Source organism: Trachemys scripta, chromosome 2, assembly GCF_013100865.1.
Source record: "Trachemys scripta elegans isolate TJP31775 chromosome 2, CAS_Tse_1.0, whole genome shotgun sequence".
Taxonomy (NCBI): domain Eukaryota; kingdom Metazoa; phylum Chordata; order Testudines; family Emydidae; genus Trachemys; species Trachemys scripta.
Window position 1 is genome coordinate 2,398,491 of NC_048299.1, and position 19,527 is coordinate 2,418,017.

The window sequence follows — 19,527 nt, forward strand, 5'->3', positions numbered from 1 at the left end:
CCCTCAGTCCCTCACCAGGAGGCAGCTGTCAGCCCCGGGAGGCAGCAGTACGGAAGTAAGGGTGGCAGTGGGGCACTAAGTCTGCTGAGAAGAGAGATATTGACAAATACCACTTTTCACATTGTCACCCTCACTTCTGTACTGCTGCTGGCATGTGCTGTCTTCAGCACTAGGTGCCTGGCCAGCAGCCGTTGCTCTCCGCTCTGCCGTCAGAGCTGGGTGCCTGGCCGGAAACCACTGCTCTCTGCTCCGCCGTCAGAGCTGGGTGCCTGGCCGGAAACCATTGCTCTCTGCTCCGCCGTCAGAGCTGGGTGCCCGGCCACCATCCGCTGCTCTCTGCTCTGCCGTCAGAGCTGGGTGCCTGGCCGGAAACTACTGCTCTCTGCTCCGCCGTCAGAGCTGGGTGCCTGGCCGGAAACTTCTGCTCTCTGCTCCGCCGTCAGAGCTGGGTGCCTGGCCAGCAGCTGCTGCTCTCCACTCTGCCGTCAGAGCTGGGTGCCTGGCTGGAAACCACTGCTCTCTGCTCCTCCATCAGAGCTGGGTGCCCAGCCACCAGCCGCTGCTCTCCGCGCCGCCGTCAGAGCTGGGTAGTTGTATATGTACTTGTGTGGGGGTGGAGGGGCCATAAATGACTGCAGACACAAAAAAGTGGGGCCTGATGAACTAAGTTTGAGAACCACTGGTGTAGAGCATTCATGGTCATTTAAGTCCCCATATCACCTTTTTCAAGAGGGAGGGGGTCTTTCAGGGTCCTGGCCATGCACCAGCCCTGTCATGCAAGCCCAGACCGAGTCTTACCCAGCGTATCTCAAAGAGAGCTGACCAGATCGCCGCACAGCATAAGCAGTGAGGCCTGGCAACATGTCTGTACTCAGAACCTGGTCCCTCGTGATCTTGGAGGAGGGATAGCTTGGTGGTTTGAGCATTGGCCTGCTAAACCCAGGGTTGTGAGTTCAATCCTTGAGGGAGCCACTTGGGGCTCTGGGGCAAAATCAGTACTTGGTCCTCCTAGTGAAGGCAGGGGGCTGGACTCGACCTTTCAAGGTCCCTTCCAGTTCTAGGAGATGGGATATCTCCATAAATTATAATTATAGGGCATGAAAACATTGAGAAAGATATTCAGTTTTTGAGTGCTCTGGTGTTGTGAAGATTGAACACACTTTTAACTGTCCTGGTCACAAATGGTTGTAAATGCCACTGATTACAGTATTCAGCCATCTTAGTCAGTGTTTTGGGTGCTTTCGAGTACTGGGAATGACCATGCTTGGACGCCTGGGCAAATGTCATCTGCGTACGAGAATTATCGGAACTGGGCAAGAAGGAGGTCATTTGTGTACAGATTGAAAAGTGTCAATGCCAGCACAGAGCCTCAAGGTAGACCATTGGTTTGTCTTTTTCACGTGCTAAAGCCATCTCCCATGTGTACTCGGAAATGTTTGTTGTGGAGGAAGAGGTCAACGGCATTGATTATCCATGCTGAGAGAGTTCTCAACAAATTCACTAAGAGCCCCGTGTGCCAAATGATATAATATATGCTGCTGTCACATCCAAAAATATGGCTCCTGTCTTCAGGTTCTTCTGAAAACTGTCTTTGATTACTGTTTTCAAAGCTAGCACTTGATGACAGGTGCTTCAACCTCTCTGAAAGGCCTGCTTGCTCGATGCTGAGTATTGACTCCACTTCTGGGGAGATGCACAGGAGAACGAGACGCCCCAGCACCTTGAAAGGCACAGACCAACAGGGATATCAGTGGGTAGCTTGCAACATGTGGCTCTTTCCCCGGTTTCAGTAGAGCAATGACGTTTGACATTCGCCAAGTCTTCTGAACTCACTCTTCTTTTGACTACTCGCATGAAGAACTGCGCTAGCCACTGATGAGCACAAGTCCTGAGGTGCTTCGGAAACTGGCGATATGTTGTCATAGCCAGCAGCAATGCCAATCCTAGTATCGCTCAGAATTTTGTCTAATGCCGTGGCTGTGAACGGCTCTCTGTGTTGCCGAGTGTCCTTCCTCCGATAGAACTGATGCCATTAGTCATGAACTTGTTGTCTGACCTGCTTCTCATTTGGGGCCTTTGACGCATTCAACAGATGGCTGTCTGCTTGGTTTGACGTGACAGGTGGTCCGCTCAGGGCTGGTGGTTGCTGAGCTGCAGCGAGACAGTGAATCGAATTCCAACATTTCTGGCTTGAGCGAATGATGTCTAGATTCCAAGTTATCTCTTCCCATCATGCCCATCTAGCAGCATCCAGTGACTCACTTAGACTGCCACTCGTCCCGTTCTCCTCTCCTCTTACAGAAGGAGAGAAGAGAAGAATGGGAGATAGGGCATGTCAGTGGGGTTGTGGAAGAAGGTACCACTATGCCCCACGCCCATGTGTGTCCTTGGCCAGCAGGTTGCAAGCATGGCTTTTGCTTGTGCCAGGTTGGGGCGCGAGGTATGTGGTCACACCCATTCTGTGCTTTGTACATGGATTCATCTTTCTTGGGTGCGGACTTGTATGCTCTGGCTCCCCTAGGCAGAGCCCCACAGCGATGCTGTCTGAGAGTGGCTGCTGCTCTGCGGGAGTCTGGTGTGTGTGTCTCCCTTATCTTTGTCTCTGGGAGCGAAGGACACAGCAAAGATAACATGCTGCCCTCGCGTCACAGAGTCCAAGGACCCCTGGCGATAGGGAGCTGGGCTGCATAAATCTGGCAGGGACCTTCGCTCGTGGTTGCCAAAGGGAGCAGTGCAGTGCTGAAGTCATCTAGGCACCGCATGGTACAGAGAGAAGCAGCAGAGGGAAGAGGAATTCCCTCTGCCCAAGGCCTGGGATCAGCTCCAAGCATTTGGACAGGCGGCCGCCTCCTCTCAGTCACGCCCAGACAGCCCATCTGAGTTGGGGAAGGAGAATTTGCCCCCCCAGCTGCTGCTCTCCCCATGCCTAAAGCAGTGTTTGGTTTGATGGGAGCCATTTTGCCAGCAGCACTCTGATACAAGGTATACTCTTCCCAGGAATTGCCGACGTGCAGGACGCCCCATTCTCCGGGGCTGGTGGCCCAATGAAAGCGTTGCGGAGAAACCCCAGGCCCTGAGACATTGCATACACCTTGGTGCTTTGGGGAATAGCCCCATGTCCTCCTGCTCGTGCCATTGCCCTGCCTACCTTGTTCATGGGAAACATCTGACGGTCACAGACTGAGGGCCCAGTCTTGCTCTCACTAGAATCCATGAGAGCTTTGCTGCAGACGGAACAGGATCAGGGTCTGCCTGGTTCGTAGCCTTTCACTACCGTCATTCCTGGGATCAGGTGTGTCTTGGCTCCCAAGCACCATGCGGAATTCTGTACAGAGCAGAGCTGGCCCAACCTTTGCGGAGTCCCTGGTTGCGGGGGGCAGAGATGAAGTCCAGTGGGTTTTTGTTCCCCTCTGGATCTATGTCTAGAGAGCGGTTTGGGCCTTGTGCTCCTGTGTCCCGCCCCTCCCAAAATCGGCCCAGCTGCTGGGGAAGGCACAGGAGGGAATATCTAGCCAGGAGCTGCCTTTCCTTGTGGCCTTCTTGTCAGAGGGGACAGCTGATCCAGTGATGAATTATCCCCCCACCTGGCCTGCTAGGCCTGTAAATTGCCAATTCCACCTGCGGCTCCAAGCCATTGTTTATGTTGCTTGGGTTTGAGAACAGCCCTGGCAGGCTGGGGAAGCCTCTCGGTTAGATTGGAAGGCCTGGAGGAGCCGGTCTCTCCCCGTTACCGCCAGACGCTTTCCGTCCCAGTGTGCCTGGATTGGGACCAGCACTGCATGGGAGGCAGGGAGGCGGGCCAAGTGGGCCTAGGACCCAAAACAAGTGGCTCTTCGGGGGGGAGGGATAGCTCAGTGGTTTGAGCATTGGCCTGCTAAACCCAGGGTTATGAGCTCAATCCTCGAGGGGGATGTTTAGGGATCTGGGGCAAAAATCTGTCTGGTCCTGCTTTGAGCAGGGGGTTGGACTAGATGACCTCCTGAGGTCCCTTCCAACCCTGATATTCTCTGATTCTATGGTGACCCCCCCATTTGAGTGGCTGCAGCCTGGCTGGCTTCACAAGGGGTGAGATTGCAGTTCCCAGGGGCTCCAGCCAGCAGCCCCTACAAGGGATTTCCACAGTCCTGAACCTGTTGTAACTCCAGGGGCTTTTATCTATCACTCATGCTCTCGCCTTGTCCCCTGGCTGACAGAAAATGGTAGAAAATGCTGACAGGAATCTGGTCCTCAGATGGTAGAAGAGTCACCCTTTGAAATGCCTTCCCCTGGGGAGAAAGTTTGATTTGGAGCCCTTTGCGGGACACTTGGTGCTGGGTTTGGGGTGACTGTAGTTACATTTGGTTTTGTTGTGGTTTAGGGCTCAGTTAATTTCCCAGAGAAGTTGGAATTGTAGTGTCATCCTTGTTCCTGCAGTGACACCTGCTGGTGAGAGCTGAGCATTGCAAGGGGTCTGAGGAACCAGCCTCGTCACTATCCCGGGTTCATAGTGGTTAGAAGTTGAAAAGACCTGTTAGTTCATGGAATCCATCCACCTCCATGGAAAGGGTCTGGGGACTGCAGATTGTCTGTTTGGTGGACAGGGTGAAATGAATGTTGGGGGTCTAAGGCCAGGTCACAAAACCGCCAGCACAGCTGGCAGAAACTGGCCTGGTTGTAGCAGTAATTGACTAGCCTCAGAGCCTGAACTCCCTGTAGGACAGCGGGAGCTGCAAGCGCTCTTTAATGTGTCTCCTGCAGCTCTGTGCAGCAGGTGAGATTAAAACGCGGAGTGGCTGAGTACAGAGCGCTAGAGTAAATGGAACAATGGCGTCACGCTCTGGTGGCTCTTTTGGGTAATGTTGATGGCTAATTTGGCTCCTGAAGCACTGAGGTCTCCGTATCACTGCTCTAGGAGGTCCCCTCAGGTCAGGCATGAGGCTAATGGATGGCGCGGTGCCAAGAAAGCTGGCACTGCCGCTGATTGGGGGCAGTGTGATCTAGTGGCTAGCTCACCTGATCGGGAATCGGGGGTCATGAGTTTAGGTCCCAGCTCTGCCACTGCCTTGCTCTGTGGACTCAATGAATTCTGCCTCAGTTTCCCCAAAGTATTTTGAGACTTGGATGAGCAGTGCAAAGAATGTTAGGCCTGTCCTATGACTAAACAGTCTCCAGAGTTATCAGCTAGGCACCTTCCGCCAGAACGAACATCACACACACAAAGGTAACCAGAGTACTGATAACAGGGATTGCCAGTAGACTACACTCATGGCCGTGCCATAGACAGGCCTTTGCTGTGCTGCTTCCTCTGGGGTTAGAAGACTTGCCGTGAGCTCAGAGAGCCCTTTGCTGACCCGTGGACGTGTTGTGTCCTGCAGGAGTTTTGCCTCTTTGCTGTGGTTGGCCTGGTGTCCGACTTCTTCCTACAGATGTTTTTCTTCACCACGGTGCTGTCCATTGACATTCGCCGGATGGAGGTAAGGGACGGGCAGGGGAGGCAGGTTTTCACGCTTGACCTTTCAGCGGCTGTGCCATGCAGTGAGACAGGACAACTCACACCTGTGCTTTTCATTGCGTGACTGAGCGTGAGCCGGCTGGTTTGGATGGACAGGAGTGCGTGCCAGGTGGCCGGATGTGGGGGTAAGTGGGGAGGGCAGGGGAACAGGAGCAAGGGCGGTTGGGCGTGAAAGTGAGCAGCTCCAGAGACCGAGGACAGGCGTGGTCATGAGTGTATCTGTGAGACTGTGTGCTCAGATGTAGGACCGCACTGCTGGGTGTGAGAACAGCCGGTGCCTGGGCTCGGATGGGTGTGCAGCTAATTGTGTGTTAGTTTCTCTCGAGGAAGGACCTAGTCTCTGCTGCTCTAACCCACGTGCTCTCCTGTTGGCAGCTCGCTGACCTGAACAAACGTCTGCCGTCAGAAGCCTGCATGCCCCCGGCAAAGCCAGTGAGCCGCTCCCAGAGGTACGAGCGCCAGCCAGCCATGCGGCCAGCCACCCCGCACACCATCACCCTGCAGCCGTCATCCTTCAGGAATCTGCGCCTGCCCAAGAGGCTGCGGGTCATCTACTTTTTTGCCAGGACCCGGCTGGCCCAGCGGCTCATCATGGTACACCCTGTGCTGTTTGTTGTCTGATTCACCTCCCCTCTGGCCGTACGCGCCCCTGCCCTGGCTGTACGTCCACGGAGCAGACACCCAAAAGATGCTTATGCCTCCTCGTTTCTCAGCAGTCCTGGCACTCCCCTGAGAGGGGCAGCTGCTGTCGGAGAATTGATTCTCCAGGAAAATGTTCTACCTGCACGTGTCTGCTCCAGGGCTCTGCAGACCAGCAGACAGTGCTGCCGTGTGGTCTCTTTTTGTCTATATCGCACATGGATAGTGATTGACAATTCCCACTTAACTGCAACATGAAGGGCGCTCTGCAGAGGTGGCTCTTCAGGCGTGGTTGGGCGAGGGGAGGGTGGAGACCCTTGCAGACCGGCCAAGGAGAGTTCAGGTCGTGGGGGCAGCGGGGAAGCAGGCATAGCAGCATTTTACTACATAAGCAGTTAAAGTGTTTTCTGCAGCACGTCGTGGGGGCCCTGTCAACACAGAGCCAGTTTCCCAGGATGCACTTGTGCACCTGAGGAGCGGGGGTGTCAGGTGGAGCCCAAGTGTCGGGTTTTTGTGGGTGGTTTGCAGATATTTGCAGTTCCTCTTCGAAGGGTGAGTCTCTGCCCAGGTCTGTGGGCGTCAGTCTTGAATCATAGAATATCAGGGTTGGAAGGGACCTCAGGAGGTCATCTAGTCCAGCCCCTGCTCAAAGCAGGACTAATCCCCAACTAAATCATCCCAGCCACGGCTTTGTCAAGCCTGACCTTAAAAACCTCTAAGGAAGGAGATTCCACCACCTCCCTAGGTAATCCATTCCAGTGCTTCTCCACCCTCCTAATGAAAAAGTTTTTCCTAATACCGAACTTAAACCTCCCCCACTGCAACTTGAGACCATTACTCCTTGTTCTATCATCTGGTACCACTGAGAACAGTCTAGATCCATCCTCTTTGGAACCCCCTTTCAGGTAGTTGAAAGCAGCTATCAAATCCCCCCTCATTCTTCTCGTCTGCAGACTAAATAATCCCAGATCCCTCAGCCTCTCCTCATAAGTCATGTGCTCCAGCCCCCTAATCATTTTTGTTGCCCTCCGTTGGACTCTTTCCAATTTTTCCACATCCTTCTTGTAGTGTGGGGCCCAAAACTGGACACGGTACTCCAGATGACCAATGTCAAACAGAGGGGAATGATCATGTCCCTCGATCTGCTGGCAATGCCCCTACTTATACAGCCCCAAATCCCTTTAGCCTTCTTGGCAACAAGGGCACACTGTTGACTCATATCCAGCTTCTCGTCCACTGTAACCCCTAGGTCCTTTTCTGCAGAACTGCTGCCTAGCCAATCGATCCCTAGTCTGAAGCAGTGCAAGGGATTCTTCCGTCCTAAGTGCAGGACTCTGCACTTGTCCTTGTTGAACCTCATCAGATTTCTTTTGGCCCAATCCTCTAATTTGTCTAGATCCCTCTGTATCCTATCCCTACCCTCCAGCGTATCTACCACTCCTCCCAGTTTAGTGTCATCTGCAAACTTGCTGAGAGTGCAGTCCACACCATCCTCCAGATCATTAATGAAGATATTGAACAGAACCGTCCCCAGTCCCAGGAATCAGGGCTGTATTTCGGGGCGGGGTGCACCTTCTGTGGGCTGTGGCTGAGGTTTGGCTACACCGATGCTCTGGTGTCTGTGCAGTTATGGTGCTGAGGTGAGGGTGCCGTGTACTAAACAGCCTTGTCTCTTCACTTGTACGGTGCAGGTTGGAACGGTGATTTGGATTGGAATCCTGGTGTACACAGATCCCGCTGGCCTCCGCACCTACCTCACGTCGCAGGTCACAGAGCAGAGCCCGCTGGGAGAAGCGGGACTGCCTCCCATGCCAGTTCCTGGAGGTGTCCTTCCAGCTGGGGATGTCAAGCTTGCCCTCTCGGTCTTCCCCTCGGAGCCCATGCAGCTGTCAGAGAACCAGACGCAGCAGCAGCGCGAGCAGAAGGAAGGGCTAGAGTCCCGGAATGGGCTGGAGGCAAATCAGCAGCCGTGGGCCCAGGGACCGGAGAGCCATGGCAGTGGGCAGCCGGAGCCTGGCACAAAGGCAGAGGTCACGTGGGGCATGGAGGATGAGGAGATCTGGAGGAAGCTCTCCTTCCGACACTGGCCATCCCTCTTCAGCTACTACAACATCACCCTGGCCAAAAGGCAAGTGGGTCGCAGACCAGGTGCCCAGAGCCCTTGGAGTCCGCACAGAATTGAATCCCATCAGGTTTGGCTCAGCCCTTCACCCTTGGAGCAGATAAACTGAATTCCATGCAGCTCACTGCGGGTGGGTCTTCTGGGGAGCCCTTTCAAACAGGCCAGGTCTGCCTTGCATGGACACTGTACATCACTGAGCACGTGGCATGGGGCTTTGTCTTGGGCCAAAACACGCCCTGCCCTTCCCACTGGTGTTTGGCGTGTTGTGTGCCTGGTGACTTCCCTCCACCCCAGAGGTGGATGCACTGCAGTGGGGCCATACGCACACGTTCGGAGAGCGCTTGTGGCCATCTGGAATTAAAGGCCAATATAAAACTAAGGGCGAATGACAGACATGCTGCAGTGCAGCCAGCTCAATGCAGGGCTCCCGGGGCGAGGTTCTCTGACCTGAGCCATACAGACAGTCACTCGATCATCACATTGGTCCCTTCTGGCCGTCAAATCCCTGAAATCCAGGCGGCCCCCCGGTGAGCTGCGCCAGTGCTGGCTGTTTGGGGAGCTCAGGGAGGAAGCTGAGCCCCAGTGGACTTGGGAATGCTCTTCCAGGCACGTAGTGAAGCCCCAGGGGTTGGGATAGCTAAACCTGGCCTGGACGAAGCCCTAGAGAATACCCGGCGTGGCCCTGCCCTGGCGTGGCCCCAAGGGAGGGATGAGCTTACGGGATTTTGCCATCTCTGCATCCTGCCGTTCCTAAGCCGGTCCCTCGTCTTTCCTTCCTCTCCCCAGGTACATCAGCATCCTCCCAGCCATCCCTGTCACCTTGTACCTGAATCCACGAGAAGCCTTAGAAGTGCGCCACCCTCAGGAGGCTAATCGCTACCACTCTTTCTTCCCTTCGAGCCTCGGGAAATTGGAGGCGGTGGATCGGCCCGGTGAGGCCTTGCCCAAACTGCAGGGGCACCGGGACGTCACGCTCTACAAGTAAGAGAGCCGACTGTCCCCCGTGATCCACCCCTTTGACCCTGCCTCTGTCACCCGGAATGGGCAGCTTGGTTGCCTGGCGGCTCAGAGTCTCCTTAGGGAGAGAATACGGTCAGGGCAGAAAGGAGCCCTGCCAAGTCCCGGGTGCTTCCGTTCTGCTAGGGCAGTGTTACATTAACCATTCCACTTATTGTGGTCTTCAGAGGCTGAGGGCTTCCTAGCGGGCGAGTCAGTGTTAGCCAGTGCGCTGAGCCCCAGGAAAAGTGGGGCTGCTTGTCACAATGTACTGGACACGAAGGGGCTGATGGTAAAACTCCATGCGTGCGTAAGTGTTCATTGCATGTGCGTGTGATAATCACGCACAGTTAGCCAGGCACTTTGAAGAGCCAGCTTTGCTCGTTCAGAGCTATGGCTAGTGGGGCAGCCTTGCTGCTGTTTTACCAGACCGCAGTATCCAGCCGGTCATGATGTGCAGCGCAGCAACAAAAAGAGAGAGGTGTCAGGAGGTGAGGGGGGGGGGGGGGGAAGGGAGTTAAGCATCTTTGGGGTGGGTGACCCTTCATGAGTTATCAGACAACACTCTCAAGGCTAGAAAGGAAACCACTGTACCCTTGAGAAGGTGGAGAGCCCGCTTTCCACTAGCGTCAGCGTTCTTAATCAGCAGGGCATGCGTGAAATACCTGGAAATCACGTCATGCTGATTCCCATCTTGCCTTTTATTCCCCACCTTGCATTCCTGCATGATTTTAGCTCTCTCCTTGTGAAAAACTGGCAGAGAACTAGGTCTCGATTTTCTAAATTGACTAGTGATTTTGGGGATCTCCATTTTTGGGTGTCCAACATGAGGCACCCTTACAGGGGTGTCATTTCCAGAAAGTGCTGAACACCTGCTGTCTGAAAATCAGGCCTCTTTAAGGCGTCTCTGGCTGGGCACTCCAAACTGGAGAAACCCAAAGTCACTAGTCACTACTGAAAATCTAGATCCAAATCCTTTTTAGCATTCACATCTGCTACCGTCAACTCTGCCTGGTTCTGAGCACACGGCTCAAATCCTGCTGCAAGCAAAGAGGTCTGCCTGGAGGAATCAAATCTCTAGGGCAGGGACAAGCGTTGTGTTGTTTTTCTGTTCAGAGCCTTGACCGACAGGGCCCCGATCCTAGTCTGGGGTCCTGAGGGCTCTCCCATAAGGTACTAGTAGCTGTCAGAACGATGGAGCAGCAAGGACCAATACGGTGCAGCCTCTCGGGCGGCCGGGCCAGAACGTGTCTGTTTGGAAATCGGAATTTCCATCCTGCAGGAAATTCTTACACGTCGACATTGGTTTTCATTCCAAAATGAGAGAAAAGGTCAGAATCGCAAACATTTTGGTGGAATGTTTCTGACAAATTTCCATTCAGAACTGTTGAAAGGACGTGTTTTTTAACGTGTTCGATTGAAACTTTTCACTCTGAATTTTCCCACTGGAAAATGCTGCCAACACTGACTTTTTCCCCAGGAAAAATGTCAATTTCAGCCAAACCTGGTGTTTTGTCTTGGGGAAATTTCAGTCCACAAACTGATACCAGCCATTTGCATGACGCTTTCAGGCTCAGTGATGTCACTTGATGGGATTTAAAACAATCTGATCAATTGAGAAAGGTTTTTTTTAACCCCCCATTCCCTCCGCCTTTTTAACATTGTAAACAGGTGTTTTAAATGCCTCCCAGGCTGCATGTGCAGCGGCTCCTAAAACCTGCAGGTGCTTTTTGCCCTCCGCTGTCCCAGCTGACTACCTGCAGGCGGTTGGACTCTCTGAAGTTCTCCTCTTTGTTAAGAAGCTAAATTGGGAGCCCTAAACCAGCCCCCTGTGTAAGCAACAGTCCAGCTCAGAGCAGCTGCTTCCTCGGAAGCGCTGTGTTGGGAGCATTGTGTGCCAGAGGTGGTGGCCTGGCACAGCTAACGTCCTTCTCTCCCATCAGGGTAGCTGCTCTGGGCCTGGCCTCTGGCATCCTCCTGGTTCTTCTGCTCTTCTGCCTGTACAGAGTGTTCTGCCCCAAAAACTATGGGCAGAACGGGCTCTCGCACAGCCGGAGGAAGAGAGGGGACCTGCCCTGCGACGACTACGGCTATTCCCCACCCGAGACCGAGATCACCCCCCTGGTTCTCAGGGGTCACCTCATGGTAGGTTGGCCTGGAGCATACGCAGTGTCCAGTGAGCCTCACTGCAGGGGGCCCACACAACCCACCTCTCACCCCCCTTTGCCACCTTGAAGTCGCAGACATCAGAACTGGTGGGCATGTAATGTAGCACAGAGCCATGTGACTCACTGGGGCTAGCGGGGGCCAGGGGCACTGCGCAGGCAGGCAATGGGGTGGTGGAGCAGGACGTGCCCCCATGTCTTTGGCCCTCACAGTCTGTGATGTGCTCTGGGCCCTTGGCTGCTGGCCCAGCTGGCGCCCTTCACTAGCCGGGCTGTTCAGCCCCTCTTTCCTGGCAGTAGCTTGCAGAGTGCATCCTGGTTTGTTCTCCGTAGTATGAGGAGGTGGGTATGTTCCAGATGGGCTTCATAGAAATGTGCTAGATTCCCAGCACACTGACTACCATGCTGGGATGGCCCTGCAGGGCTCCTTCCTCCGTACCTTTCCCGCGGGAAGCCATGCCCCGTAGAGCGCAGCCGGCCAGCATGTGGCCTGGATGCCAGATGGGGCCCATGGAGACTACAGCACCCCACTCTACACGCAGACTTGAGAGTTTTACACTGCAGCCTGCAGCCGCCTTCATCTTGAGTATGGAACTGAGACTACAAGTCCCAGCATGCAGTGCTCTGCCTTGAGCCAAGCAGGCAGCCCGCATTGCATGCTGGGGCCTGTTGTCTCCCCTCAGGCCACACCTCTGCATTGAAAGTGAAGGCAGCTGGAGTCTGCCCACTGGTGCCAGTGTGTGCAGTCCTTGGGCTCTGAGCCCATTGCTCTGGTGATCCCAAGCCAGCGAATCGTTTCTACCTGAGCTTCACTGGCTAGGGGCTTCTGCCAGGTTGGGGGAGAGTGCAGGGCACTCCCAGGTATGGTGGGGTTTGCTGGTTCCACGGACTCAGTCTAGACTGCTCTTACCCCTCAGGATATCGAGTGCCTGGCCAGTGACGGGATGCTGCTTGTCAGCTGCTGTCTGGTGGGTCAGATCCGAGTGTGGGATGCTCAGACTGGAGACTGCCTCACTGTCATCCCCAAACAAGGGTACGTTCACTACTGTGTGGATAGCGCAAACACGCCCTGTCCTTATACAATCGCTGCTCGCTAACCCGGGCGAACACGCCCCTGTCCTTATACAATCGCTGCTCGCTAACCAGTGCAAACACGCCCCTGGCCTTATACAATCGCTGCTCGCTAACCAGTGCGAACACCCCTATCTTTATAAAATTGCTGATTGCTAACCCGTGCAAACACGCCCCTGTCCTTATACAATCGCTGCTCGCTAACCCGTGCAAACATGCCCCTGTCCTTATACAATCGCTGCTCGCTAACCCGTGCAAACGCCCCTGTCCTTTATAGTCACTGCTCACTAACCCGTGCAAGCATATCCCTGTCCTTATACAGGCAGTGCTCACTAACCTGTGCAAACATACCCCTGTACTTACAGATCAGTGTTCACTAACCTGTGGAAAAACACACCTTATTTACACACTCAGTGCTCATTAACTCATGTAAACACTCCCCTGTCCTTACACGATCGCTGCTCACTAACCCACGTAATGCTGGAAGAAATTAACTCTCAGTTTTTGGTAGGACACCCCACTGCCCCAGCTGTTAGGAAAGGGGTGATTTTCACCCCTCCGTAGAGTCACAGTTCACCTGTTGCCTGTTGTTCCCAGCCAGTCCCTCACCCTCTCCCAGCCTGTACGGAAGGGAGCGCTAACCTGCAGCTGCTGCATTTCAGGTTGCGCAGAGACAGCAGCGGCGTCTTTGATTACCAGGAGAGCTGGGATCAGAGCCCAGAGCTCAAGAACGGGCTGGAGGATCCCTTCGACAACAGCCACCCGCTCAAGAGGATGCTGAGCCCCCCGCAGCCCCCTCTGTTCTGCGACCAGCCGGACCTCACCTCTCTCATCGACACCAACTTCTCGGAGCAGGCCAAGGCGGTGGAGCCGGAGCCCAGGCACCGCGCAGTCTGCGGCCGGCACAAGGACACTGGCTACAACTTCGGCAGACTGGTAGAGAAGGTCTACGAGGAGCAGAACGCTTCGAACTGCATGAACTTCGCCGGCTTCCCGGCCACGCACGGGCAGGCCGTTTCCTGCACGAGGACGGGCAGCACCAGGGCCCTGAGCTGCGGGACGGGGGAAGGAGGGTGCAGTGCCCGCAGGAAGAGCCTAGGGGACGAGCCTTTGGCTGGATTTGAAAAGTCCTCCCCCATTGCTGCGTGGGCCGGTGACTTGGAAAGCTCTGTCTGGAGCCTGGACCTGCGGGGCAACCTCATTGTGGCTGGCCGGAGCAACGGGAAGCTGGAGGTAAGTGTGGGGGGCTCCCTGCCCCTGAATGGGCACTGAGAAAGTCATAGCAGGCTGCACTCCACACTCACCCATCCATGGTCCCAGAGCACTGGTCCCTCTGTGGCGCCTCTGTGAGTGAGGGCACAAGGCAGCTGTACTAGGGTGTTTCCAGAACTCCTGCAGAGCCAGGTGGTAACAGATCTGCAGCCAGGTACGCCACCTGCACGCCATGGCCCAACTCCTCCTGCCCCCAATGCTGGGGCCCCAGCTCCGGAGCTCCTGGAGGGACTGCTGTAAGCCCACAGGGCCTAGGACACACCTTGGCAGCCGAGGGCAGCAGGGCGGGGCTGGTGACAGACACACTAGACAGCTCATTACATGAGTTTCCATTTCCCGTCCTGCTCTGCCACGCTGGAGCTGGGAAGGACTGACTGTGGCCGGAGCTCCCCTTAAAAGTTAGGTCGAAAAACTACATCGCTCGGGGTGTAAAAAATCCCCACCGTGGACTGACAGAGCTGCGCTGCCCTGGCCCCCATGGAGCCGCAGCTCAGTCTCCAGAACGCGTCCATCCATGCAGTTGCCGGCGCTCCGGGAGGTGGTGTTCCCGCAGCGACGGAAGAACCCCTTCATCGGCGTGGCTGCGACTACACTCCGGGGTGATGGCGGCGCGGCTGTGGCTCCATAGTTGTGCTGGTGTAGTCTGCGTAGCATAGCCATGCCCTGAGCTCGCTTCTAAACGTTGTCTCCAGGCATCACAAGATTGCTTCAAAATCTGGTGCAAATCCATCTCTACTGCAAACAGGAACAGCAGTGGGGGGCCCCAGGACTGGGCTAGCGGGAGATGCTGCAGGGCAGGACTGAGATGAATTGGGGGATCCATATATAATTACTTCAAGGCCACAGCTCTCAGGGGACCTGGCCACAGCCAGCATTATTGTTACAATCATTTTAAATTCCAAACCACTTGAATTCCCCCTGGCCAGCTGCTCTGCGAGGCAGGGACTCCTCCCCCGGCTCCCTGTAACTCCGCCTCTCTTCCAGGTGTGGGATGCCATCGAGGGGACCTTACGGTGCTGTAACGAGGAGGGTCAGTCCGGAATCACAGCACTCGTCTTCCTGAACAACAGGTAACGGACAGAGCCTCTGAGGCGCCCTTCCCCAGGGATCTCGCCAGGGAGGAGGCTGTGAAGGCAGGAGCCCAGCTGTCTGGGTCCAGGGGAGGTGATGCAGGCAGCCCTGGGTTGTGGCAGACAGAGCTGTGAGCTCCCCTTTCTCGCCCGCAGCCCTGGGGCTCTGGCTGAGAGCAGTGGGTTGCCAACAGTCTCTCATTCCAAGGGGCGTCCCTTATTTCTTCATCTCCGTACAACGAGATCGGGAGCAGCTGAGTGCTACAAAAAGCAGCAAGAAATACCCCTGGCGAATGCAGCTGAGTCCTGCTTAGTGTTGCTAAGAAAACACTCCCTTCTTTTTGAAATGCAGGGTTGGCAGTCCTGGAGTTCTTGGTACCCATGTGCCCAGTAGCCTCTTCTCCTCCGCGTATTTAACCTCTCCACCGGGTGCTGGGTGGTTCAGGAGACCGGTATACAGAGCCTTTCCCTAGGTCCCCAGCTCCCATCCAGCCCAGCTGGGTGCCAATCGAGGTGTTCCCATCTGTCAGCTGTTCGGTGGCCTGGTCTCAGTCTAGTTTCCAAGGGAAACCTCATCACAAAAGCCACCGCCCAGGACTGTCCCCCCTTGCTGGCAGACTGGGGCCTGGAGACTGACCCTCCCACTGCCCCTCTCCAGGTGGTGGCTGGGTCACATGGGCGCCCGGAAAATCTGGGTGTTGTCCTTACTCTGCAACTGGAGTCGTCCAGCCTCCAGGGCTCTTGTGGGGATGGAGAAGAGGCCTCTCCTCACCTTTGTCTATTTCTCTCTCCCAGGATTGTGGCTGCCAGGCTGAACGGCTCCTTGGATTTCTTCTCTTTAGAAACCCACTCAGCCTACAACCACCTGCAGTTCCGAGGTAAGCGAGCGCCTGGGAGGGAAAACGGCCCAGATCTGTAAACCAGTTCAGGTGCCAAACTCCTATTGATTTCAATGGCACTGAGATACCTCAGTACCTTTGAGGCTCTGGGTCTGTGGCACTGATCCAACAGACAGAGCATTAGAGCGGGACTCGGGAGACCTGAGTTCTGTTCCCAGCTCCGCCGTGTGCCTCTGTTTCCCTTCCGACCCCTTTGTCTGTCTTGTCCAGTTAGACTGTGAGCTTTTCAGGCCAGGGCCTGTCTGTCCCTCGGAGTTTGTTCAGGGGCCCTGATCTCAGCTGGAGCCTGGAGGTGCCACTGCTCTGGGATGATGAGCCAGTCCAGCTCCTTGCCAGTGCACGATGGTTCCCTCCACTTTGGAGTGGGCTGGTGGGGAGGGGAGCTGTGGGGGGGGGGGTGGTGGATGGACTCTGACCTGTAGCACAGCCCATGCAGAGAGGTGAAGATCTGAACGGGCCGTGGGCACAGCCCTTCCTTCCTGCAGGGGCAGGGGCAGGGGCAGGGGCAGAGAAGCTGGCGGTGCTGCCAGCGCTGGGCCTGCCTGCTGGGTAATCCCAGGGCACTGGTCTCCAGCAGCAGATTTACTCAGAAGTGGCCACCGATTTGGGGGCCCACCTGGAGACCCCCAGGCCCACCCTTCCGAGGTGCTGAGCCCCCGCTGGAACAATGGGTGCCCAGCTGTGCTGAAAATCAGACCCCGGGTGTCTCAGGTTGGGCCTCCAAAACTGGGGCACCCACCCTCCGCGGCCACTCTTGGGCGTGCTGGCCCATGTGCGGAAGGCTGCAGTGCCCACCGCCCCCGCTGTGTGTGTGCTCCCCCAGGAACCCCTAGCAGGAGCAGCATCCCGTCCTCCCCCATGTGCAGCAGCCATGACCTCATCATGTGCCAGCTGACCCACACGGTGTCCTGCGCCCATCAGAAGCCAATCACGGCACTGAAGGCTGCGGCTGGGCGGCTGGTGACAGGCAGCCAGGACCACACTCTGAAAGTAAGTGCTCCCCTGCCATGGGTCTCCCCAGTAGGGCCACGGGCTGGCGGGGCGGGTGTGGGCAGGCTGTTAGTACGGGGCGGGACTCTTAGCACATGAGCATCTGTCATGGGGCTGATGGGTTGGTAGGCACGCGTGTGTGGAGCGGAGTACACGTGGGGGTGTCAGTGTGCGGAGCAGAGTACACGTGTATGGGACGTGTCCGTGTGCAGAGCAAAGTACTCATGTACAGGGCATGTCCGTGTGCGGAGTGGAGTACTTGTGTATGGGGCGTGTCCATGTGCATAGCAGAGTACTTGTGTTTGGGGCGTGTCCGTGTGCGGAGAGGAGTACCCGTGTACGGGGCGTGTCCGCGTGTGGAGCGGAGTACCCGTGTACGGGGCGTGTCAGTGTGCGGAGAGGAGTACCCGTGTACGGGGCGTGTCCGTGTGCGGAGCGGAGTACACGTGTACGGGGCGTGTGCGGAGTGGAGTACTCGTGTACGGGGCGTGTCCGTGTGCGGAGCGGAGTACTCGTGTACGGGGCATGTCCATGTGCAGGCCAGGCACCGATGAGGTTGGCTTGGCAGAATGAGGTCAATCCATTGCCCTCCAGATTCTGCGGGCGGACGCTGGCGTTGCCCTTCTGCACATGGCCCCGGTCCGTTGCTGGTTTGCAAGCAGAGCCCCTCGCTGAGCCCCTGGGTCACGGCTCCTGCTGCGTCTATCTAGAAATGTGGCCTGGGCCATGAGAGCTGCCAGCCGCGGCACTGCCTCTGGCCTCCCCGGGCGCCCAGGTGCTGCCTGCAGAACGCTGTGCCCTGGGGGGTCACTGAGGGTGAGGGGGGGACTCTGGGATGACATCACTGCCAGGCCCTGGGCTCTGGAGCGCCCTCTGCTGGGCCATCTCCATGAAGACACTAGTGCACCAAGGGAGTAAGCCAAACCGGCGTGTTAATGCCAAGCTGCCGGTGCAAACGGGGAGGTGGGGCAGGGACCCGGTGGTGAGGAAGGGCTCCCATGGGGGTTACAGACGAGAGCCCTGCTGCTCTAGCGGGGTGGGCAGTTCAGAGCTCGCTGCCTCAGGCTGTGTTCTCGCTCCCCTGCAGGTATATCGGCTGGAAGATTCGTGCTGCTTGTTTACACTGCAGGGTCACTCAGGAGCAATCACAGCTGTGTACATAGACCAGGTACGGCCCTGACGCCCTGAACGCGGACACCTGTGCTGTGCGCCTAGCCGGAGAGCTCGGGGCATGGGCCGGGTTCGGGCCTCCCCTCAGTGGGCTACGTTACGGCAGGCAGCCAGCCGGTGCGCTAGGAGATGAGGAGGGTCGGACTCACCCTCCCAGCCAGAGCACTGCTTGCTTCAGGCAGGAGATCCCTGTTCCTACAGGTGGCACTTTCTGGGTTGGGAGCTGGCGTGGCCCCGAGTGCCCAGGCTGGCAGGCGTGATGGGGGCGCAGCTCTGAGGGGGTCTACCCCGCTGTGAGAAGTACTGCCCCGACGGGAGCTGGCCTTAGCTGGGCTCATCTCCCTGGGAGCACCCCCCGGGCTGCCGTGTGTGGGGATGGGCACAAGCTGGGCACCGCACCAGGCCCTCTGCAGCCCGTCTGGGCAGGAGCTGTCTGCTGGAGGCCTGGCACTGTGACTTGCTGCAAACCTGGCTTTGTTTAACAACAGACGGTGTGCTTTGCAACCCCCCAGTAACAACCTGGGGCCCTCTGCCCCACTCCGCTGGCCTGGGCCTCCTCTCTGACCGTAGGCAGTAAGGGGAATGTGCCAGACGCCAGCCTTGCCGGTTACAGGCCTAGCCACAGAGACCATGGCTCTTTAAAGCCTACGGGGGGGTGTTGCTCTGAGCACTGGGAGGCGCCTGGATGGGAATCCCATTGTCCCGGGTAGGAGTGAGTGAGCCGTGCTGCAGCGCCCCCTGCAGTGCCAGGGGATGGACGCTGGGGAAGGCCGCCCCAGGGGTCACTGCTCAGACTCTTGGCCCGTGTCCTTGCAGACGATGGGGCTGGCGAGCGGGGGCCAGGATGGTGCCATCTGCCTTTGGGACGTGCTGACAGGAAGCAGGGTCAGTCACATGTACGCCCACCGCGGGGACGTCACCTCGCTGACCTGCACCACCTCCTGTGTGATCAGCAGTGGCTTGGATGACGTGATCAGCATCTGGGACCGAAGCTCCGGGATCAAACTCTATTCCATCCAGCAGGCAGGTGCAGGGCACAGGCGGGGGGCCGGGAGCTGCCGACGTCCCTGATCCGTGGGGAGCATTGTGGGGCATGTGTCTGCTGGGGGGGGTTAGTTCCGTGGTCAGATCGCTGGGGGGGGGGGGCGGGGGCTCCTTGTTCCAAGGGCAGATGCTGCGCAAGCTCTGTCCAGGCCAGCCACGCCTGCCTAGCCCAGCTCAGGCCCCTCACTGCCCCAGCTCAGACCGCGTTTGCCAGCCGGAGGGGGGGGGGGAGGCGGGGAGCCGTGTGGGATGGGCAGGAGGCTGTTTATGGACCTGCCCCGAGGCGGGGAGTGGAGCTGCATGGAGTCGGCTGTGGAGAGCTTGGACCCTGCCACTGGCAGCAGAATCCCAGGGCTCGTGGTGCTGAAATGAGTTGTGTTTCCCCCCCCCCCCCCCCCCCCCCGGCCGGGGGGCGGGGGGGGGGGGGCGGGGAGTCTGCCCCACTGTCGGAGCATCTGTGAGCTCTGGGCTGCCACAGCAACTCCTCGCAGGGACCCCTGGGGGGGTGGGGGAGCAGGGCTGGATGTGGGACTGGGTGGGGAGCAGGAATGCAGGGGGATATGGGGGAGCAGGGCTGGATGTGGGATGGGGGGCAGGG

General features: G+C 57.0%; 1 protein-coding gene across 4 annotated transcripts in view; it reads left to right on the top strand.

Annotated features, from left to right (window-relative positions):
- Positions 1–19,527, top strand: part of SCAP (SREBF chaperone) — a 101,738-nt gene that overhangs the window by 79,809 nt on the left and 2,402 nt on the right. For all 4 annotated transcript variants that reach the window (XM_034759726.1, XM_034759725.1, XM_034759727.1 and 1 more), the window contains 12 exons: positions 5,355–5,453; positions 5,867–6,085; positions 7,822–8,258; positions 9,039–9,233; positions 11,192–11,393; positions 12,331–12,446; positions 13,147–13,717; positions 14,741–14,826; positions 15,622–15,704; positions 16,549–16,715; positions 17,803–17,883; positions 18,702–18,908. In XM_034759726.1, the coding sequence (XP_034615617.1) occupies positions 5,355–5,453; positions 5,867–6,085; positions 7,822–8,258; positions 9,039–9,233; positions 11,192–11,393; positions 12,331–12,446; positions 13,147–13,717; positions 14,741–14,826; positions 15,622–15,704; positions 16,549–16,715; positions 17,803–17,883; positions 18,702–18,908 (2,463 nt within the window). The remainder of the gene's footprint in view (positions 1–5,354; positions 5,454–5,866; positions 6,086–7,821; positions 8,259–9,038; positions 9,234–11,191; positions 11,394–12,330; positions 12,447–13,146; positions 13,718–14,740; positions 14,827–15,621; positions 15,705–16,548; positions 16,716–17,802; positions 17,884–18,701; positions 18,909–19,527) is intronic.